The sequence below is a fragment of the Mastomys coucha genome, chromosome X (genome assembly GCF_008632895.1).
Source record: "Mastomys coucha isolate ucsf_1 chromosome X, UCSF_Mcou_1, whole genome shotgun sequence".
Lineage (NCBI taxonomy): Eukaryota > Metazoa > Chordata > Mammalia > Rodentia > Muridae > Mastomys > Mastomys coucha.
The window spans coordinates 63,585,767-63,593,424 of NC_045030.1; the positions used below are offsets into that span (position 1 = coordinate 63,585,767).

The 7,658-nt window shown below is 38.3% G+C and overlaps 1 protein-coding gene across 1 annotated transcript in view; it reads right to left on the reverse strand.

Moving 5' to 3' along the window:
- Mcf2 (MCF.2 cell line derived transforming sequence) overlaps nt 1–7,658 on the reverse strand; it is a 109,461-nt gene that overhangs the window by 48,210 nt on the left and 53,593 nt on the right. Inside the window, exons 10-13 of the mRNA XM_031364091.1 lie at nt 6,258–6,377; nt 3,558–3,749; nt 1,961–2,152; nt 36–207 (exon numbers count right to left, since the gene is read on the reverse strand). Of these exons, the coding sequence (XP_031219951.1) occupies nt 36–207; nt 1,961–2,152; nt 3,558–3,749; nt 6,258–6,377 (676 nt within the window). The remainder of the gene's footprint in view (nt 1–35; nt 208–1,960; nt 2,153–3,557; nt 3,750–6,257; nt 6,378–7,658) is intronic.

Genomic DNA, 7,658 nt, shown 5'->3' on the forward strand with positions numbered 1-7,658 from the left:
AAAAAGACAGCAAATGTGAAAACAAGCTGCTTTACCATATTTAGGTGAAAAGAATATCGTTCTGGATCTTATCACATTTTCAGATGTAGGAATCACACTCAGGACTGCCTCCTCAGGTCGATCTTTTATGCTCTTAGAACCGGCCTGTTGGTTCTCAAATACACTTCGAATATTTTCAAGCTTTAGTTGTATATTCCGCATTTGAGCCTATGAATTGCATAAGAATTTTATGAGCTAGGGCTGGAGAGATGTATCAGCAGTTAAGAACAATGGCTACTCTTGCAACCACATGTCCACTTAGAAACATCTTTAATTCTAGGTTTTGGGTTATTCAACACCTTCTTCTGGCCTCTATAGGCACCAGGCATTCCACACAGCACACACACACACACACACACACACACACACACACATATATATATATATATATATACACGCATGCAGTTAAAACACATCTTTATATACATAAAACAAAATAGAAAATCCTGAGTTGCTGTGCAGAGTGGAGTACATCTTCAATCCCAAAACTGAGGCGGCAGAGGCAAGCAGATCTCTTGAGTTCAAGGCCAACCTAGTCTACATAGTTAGTTCCAAGGTCAGCCAGTGCTACATAGCCAGATTTGTATCAAAAAATGTATGTTACTTTTTGAAATAAGTCATAACAACTGCTATTATATTCATCAAACATAATTAAAAATTAATAGTTGGACTAGGAGATGGCTCAGTCACTAAAGTGCCTGCTTCATAATTACAAAAACCTTAGTTCAGGACCCCAGCAGCCATATAAAATCCAGACATGGCAGGAATACCTATAACCTCAGAGCTGGGGTAGCAAAAACAGGAGGATCCCTGGAGTTCACTGGCCAGCCAGTCTAACTGAATCAATGAGCATTCCAAGTTCACTAGAGACTCTATCTCAACTTAAAGAAAGTAAATAAGAAAGATACTGAAAATCCTACCTGCATACACACATATACACATCACCCCCAACTATGGTATAGATATAATATATATGGTATAGATACTATGCATCAAATAAATGAATCTACAAGTATCAAAGTTAAATACCTTTAGATTATATCATGGTAGAATATTTGTGGAGAAGGGAGATGATTTATTGGGTAGTGTTTTCTACACAAGCATGAGGGTCTGACTTTGAATCCCAAGAACCCAGATACAAAGTGGGACATGGTAGTAGTGTGAATGCATAATTCCTAGGGCTTGCTGGCTTGCCAGTGTAGCTGAACCAGCAAATACTAGGTCCAATGAGAGACCTTGTCTCAAAATAAGGTAGAAAGAAATAGAGGATGATACTAGATATGAACCTCTGGCTTCTGTGTATCATATGTATATATACACACAAGTACAAATACACATACAAACATGTAACACAAACACAGAAACAACTTATTTTAAACATAAAACATAATTAGAGCTAATTTTGTAAAGAAAGGGGAAATATTAGTGTATTCTCTTCATGTAAATATAAAACTAAAGTTCCTGAGGGGGTGGAACAAATCAATCATAAAACTGATCCTAATACTCCACTCTACTTAGGAACCCTTCTCTGAGGATGCAGAACAAAATATATGTGAAAGCTCACAGTACATTTAAATCACTTAAAAATAATAGAGCCAGACTGGATTTAGTAACAGGAGGCTACCCTGGTCTACACAAGGAGTTCTAAGCCAGTCAAGGCTATACAGTCAAACCTGTCTCAAACATCCTAATTAATAATAATAATATAATAATAATAAGCTCAAAGCTAACAGTGAAAGTCTTATTATACAGCAAACATGCCTGTGGATTCTCTGATACATGACAGTGGCACTATCGCCCCACAGTCACAAAGAGGATTGTGGATACACACACTAATGTAAAAGTTGGCTGTGAGATAGTCAACTCTTACACCACAGTGATTAGTTTGTGTGTGTGTGTCTTTGAATAAATTGTCTCTCACCTTGAGTTCAGGAGATAGGAGTACATCAAATTCATATTGCAGGTTTTCGATATCATAGTCGATGAAGGGCATGGCCACTTGAAGGAAATTGTCCACATCCTGAAGGGCTTTCTGAGCATCTTCTTTAGTCTGAAACTTACCTATTCCCCGGTTAGCCAGGAGGCATTCCCCTTGGTCACAGCACTGGCGTGCCTGATGAGGAAAACTCACAAAAATTACAGAGGCAAACATAAGAATGAATAAGGGAACATAGGGTTGTCATTAAAAGAACTGTCTCCTGTTTTTGTATTATTACATCTTAGTGGAGGGGAGGGGGTTATGGGTGGGTGTACAAAGTATACTCATGCCACAGCATATAAGTGGAGGTCAGAGGACAACTTGGCAGGAGTCACTTTTTCCTCCTAGCACATGGGCCCTTTGGATTAGACTCTGGTAACAAAGCTCATCAGCCTTATCCACTGGAACCATCTTGTGGGCTGGAGCTGTCTTACTTCTGTCAATCAGAATTATTTTCAGAGCCCAGCTGTGGTGGCATACAATTTTAATCCCAATACCCAGGAGGCAGGTGCAGGTGAATCTCTGTGAGGTTGGTCTACATAGCAAGTTCCTAGCCAGCTAGAGCCACATAGTAAGATTCTGTGTCCATTTTTTAAAAAAGAAAAGAAAAAGAAAAATACTTTCAGAGCTGTTAATAAATGATATCTGGTGTTGCCCCCAGAAACTCTGATTGAGTAGCTCTGGGCTGCCAGGCAGACGTTTGTATTGTTAAAGCGCTCCACAGGTACTGCTGATGCAGAACCAAGGTTGGAAAGCACTGCATTTATTTCATAACAAGGAATTTCTCCTGCAACAGGAGTCTGGACATTTCCTCATCACTAACAGTTTAGTTGCATGTTATTTTCTACAAATCAATGACTGAAATAGGAAACTTGTAAGAAAATATAAAGTATAATACCAATGCTTAATGATTGCCAAGGGTAAGAATAAGGTTTTTTAGAACCAAAAAAAGAGATATGCAGATTAGCATCTTTATGTTCCAATGTAATGTTGACAAGTGGAACTCCTGTTTACATTCCTGTACCATGACTAGATCTGTAGGGTAGCATTTCCATTCACTGACCCATAGGTATGGCAGAATAGCTTTCATTTACCAGTTAATTCTTAGTACTGTACTATGAAATGTGGGAGGAATTTCAGGCTTCTGCAAAATGTCCCCTGGGCTTTTACATGTTCTGACTACAGAATATCACCAGGTTTCAGAAATAGACATAAAATAGAAAGGAGGTCATCAGCACCATTGTCTCCACACTAAAAATGGGGCAAAACTGGTACCATACTGAATCTACCATGAGTAGTGAACAGGGAGATACACTGATTATCCACAATCAGGCTCAAGGTTTAAGATCTCTTACAAATGTAAATCTAACACTGTAGACACTAACCCCCTGACCTCTAAGAGGAGGCATATGGGCAAGAATGTAAGAAGATGAAAGGTGGACCATAAGGCAAATGGGCAAGAATATAAAGATTGGAGAACTCAAGGAAAGAAAACCAATTATGGCCTTTTTCAGAAATGGATCCTTTCCAACCGTATTACCTGCTGCAGGAGTCTGTGCATTTTGAAAGTCCTGCTTAGCTGGATGTGCTTTGTTCTGATCTCATTAGCCAAAATATCAGAAAGGTAGCGCAGCTCATTGCACCTCTGGCAGATTAAATCAAGTGCATAGTGGTGATTCGATGCCAGTTTGTGGCCATGGAGTATAACAATCCGGGCCCTGGCTAACAGTTCCTGATTTGAAAAAGAAGACAAAAATCATAATTGATCTCTGCTCATACAATAGGTAAGAGAGGAGGGGGAAGGGAAAGAGCAAGAGGAAAGAATCATTAAAGAACACATTTGGCAGGGGATATGGTCACAAAACATGATTGATTTCATGGGCATTTTTCTGTATTCAACAAAACACAAAAATCTTAGTGATATTGATTAGTTACAGCAGTGACTATCAGAAGCTCACAAATTTCTGAGTATAAAATGAAAGTCAATCACTTCATTCCACTCAGGATATAAAGAGTGCCTTCTAGTGTGCACAGACATGAAACAAACACACACACAGAACCCAGTGTAAAATAAACACCAGGAAAATGAAAACTTGTCTATTTCTATGTCAATTCCACTGCTCCCCTTAGCTGAGTGCTTCTAAAGGGAATACCAGAAGGGACTCTCATGGTCTTACATCCACTCTATCAACTACTGACTCTCATAGAACAGTGACTGAAACATAGTAGGAGCATACATAATGTTTCCCAAAGCAAAATAAATCAAATTGAAGCCCAGCTGAGCCTGAGACTAGCCTGCCTAGCTATTGGGAAACACACAATTAAAATAGAGAATTGGTTTTTAAATGGACTAGAGTAATGGTTCTCAACCTCCCTTTTTTTGTTTGTTTGTTTGTTTGTTGGTTTTTCCAGACAGGGTTTCTCTGTATAGCTCTGGCTGTCCTGGAACTCACTGTGTAGATCAGACTGGCTTCGAACTCAGAAATCTGCCTGCCTCTGCCTCCCAAGTGCTGGGATTAAAGGCGTGCGCCACCACCGCCCGGCTGGTTCTCAACCTTCCTAATACTGTGACTCTTTAATACAGTTCCTCATGTTGTGGTAACCCCCAACCATAAAATTAGTTTCATTGCTACTTTATAACTGTTACTTTGCTACTGTTGTGACTCATAAAGTAAATATTTAACATACAGAATATCTGGTATGCAACCCCTGTAAAACGGTCATATGACCCCCAGAATGGTCGCAACCCCTGGGGTGAGGACAACTACTGTTTTAGTTAGCTTGAACTGCCAATTTGACACAGCCTAGAGTGAACTTAGAGCCTCCACTGAGGACTTTCCTAGATCAGATTGACCTCTGGCCATGGTTGTGAAGGATGTCTTGATTAATAATTGATGTAGGAGGACCCAGGGGGACCCAGACCACACTGGTCAGCACCACCCTTAGGCAGCTGGTCCTGAGCTGTATAAAAATCTAGCTGAGCACAAGCCAGTAAGGAAGCTAGCAAGTAACATTCTCTCATGATGTTTTATTCAGGTTCCTGCCCTGCCTTCCCTTAAAGATGGACTGTGACCTGAAACTTTAAGCCAAATAAACCTTTCTTCCCTAAAGTGGCTTTTGTTCAGACTGTTTTGTCACAGTAATGGCAAGGAAACTAGGACAACTACTGAACTGAATGCTTCAAATGACAAGTTTTTGTGCCACATGTTTTAAATCACATTGGGAAAAAGTATGAAAAACAAACAAAGACCCCAGCTTCCAAATCCGTTCACCTTCTCTTTCCATGATGTCATAAGGAGATGGGGACTGCAACCAGAGTCTGCAAGCCTAATGCCTTTACTGGTTACTACAACCCCAGGCCTATAGGTTTCATTTGGACATGTTCATGGTTCTCTCATGAGTCTGTTTTCTAAGACTATCTCTATAAAAGCATTGCTTTGCTGTAGCATATAAGCCAGGGGAGCAAAGACAGTTCACTAAGCACTAAAGCCATGAGTCTAAGCTTTAGAATGGACAAGAATGCTGACAACTGCTTTTCCTTTGGGCATACACTAGATACCCAGGAGCTATGCTAAGCACTTCCTAGGCACTTAATACTCCACAAAGTAGGCCATTTTACCTGCTAGTCAATCTAGCAGAGCTGTCTGTATTGGTCTATAATTGATTCAACTGCATATATCATAATAAACATTAAACAATGCATGGTCTTATATTATTCCATAATTTCTAGATACCAAATACCTTTTTTTTTGGAAACAAGATCCCATGTAGAGTAGGCTAGCCTAAAACTCACTATGTATCTGAGACCCCATTATATATCATTCTTGATAGACATTTTTTCCTAACATCTCCAAGACAATGTATAGTCTCCTTCCTACAGACAGCTTTCAAACACATCCTATAATTTATATAGTTTCCTATAGCTTTATGATGCATCTGCACTATAACTCACTATGTATCTGAGACCCCATTATATATCATTCTTGATAGACATTTTTTCCTAACATCTCCAAGACAATGTATAGTCTCCTTCCTACAGACAGCTTTCAAACACATCCTACAATTTAAATAGTTTCCTATAGCTTCATGATGCATCTGCACTATCTTCATAGGGTCATACTTACAATGTACTTTAGGCTAATATGATTGTGCTAATTATATAGTTATGAGAGGTTAAGTATAATAAACATTTATACTAAGTCCTAGTGAAACACAAACAAACATTAAAATGTTATCTTACCTGAGATTTATCATCCAAGATTTCTATTCTTTTAAGTCTTTGTTTTACTTGAGCTAAGTTCCCTGTTAGATCACCCAGTTCTCTTTGTTGACTTAATAAAAATTCAACTTGAGTCACAGCCTAGAAGGAAGAAATAAAGGTTTTAAGACTAAGTAAACTATTAAGCATTCACTTTTAGTAATGATCACATTAAATAAGAAATGCTATTAAATGAGAATGTCAATATGAAAAAATTACACACATATACATATACAGCTCTTTTACTTACAGCCTCATAGATATCCATGCGCACAGGATTTATATAAGATCACTGTATACATGTACAGTCATATATATGAACATACTTGCATAAATGCATATACATGCACATTTACATACTTGTATATATGTGCATATGTTTTCCCCAGCTATGCAGTAACTGACCCTAGAAACAAGAAACTCCAGTAGCAAGGAGCACACATTCCACCCATGGCTTCATCTTTGATACCATTTCCCATAAAAAGTAACCAAAGTTGCTCAGGAAAATGATATTTTCCAAGACTAAGACAGAACATATACAAGATGAGCTTGAATTACCTCTTCATGTGAAAAAGAAAGGAGGTATTTTTTTTCAAGTCTTGACAAATATCACAAGAATAGAATAGACAGTTTGAAATATCAAAAAAAAGTTCAGATAGCATAGGAAAACAAAGGCTAGTGGGATGGCCCAGAGGTTAAGAGAGACCTCTCAGGCACCTGCACTGATTTACACATACCCACATATGCAAATATATACAATTTTAAAATAATAAAAATAAATATTTTTACTCTCGTGTAGTAACTCATACCTTTATTCCCAGTAATTCAAGACATGGAAGTAGGGGGTCTCTGAGTTCCAGTCTAGCCTGATCTATATAGTAAGTTCCAGGCCAGCCAAGGCTATGAGTGAGAGCTTGTCTCAAAACAAATGACAAATAAGTAAACCTCTTTTTTGATTCTTTACAGGCTACAGAGATGGCTGAATAGTAAGAATGCTTACTGCTCACGCAGAGGACCTGGACTTGATCCATAGCACCCATATCAGGCTCCTTAGCACCTATAACTCCTGCTCCAGTTAACAACACTCTCTAGTCTCACAGGCATATCCACAAATGTGCTGTATATAAGTTCATGCAGGCACACACACACATACACACATGAATAAATAAATGAAATCATCTTTTAAAACAAAATCATTTAAAAAAAAAAAAAAAGAATAGCAATGAGATATGGGGCAACAGCTCAGTCAGTAAAAGTGCTTATCACACAGACATGATGACCTAAATTCAATACTCAGAACACATCTTTTTTTTTATTATTAGATATTTTCTTTATTTACATGTAAATTTCTCCATTTCTAGTTTCCCCTCCAAAAAACAAAGA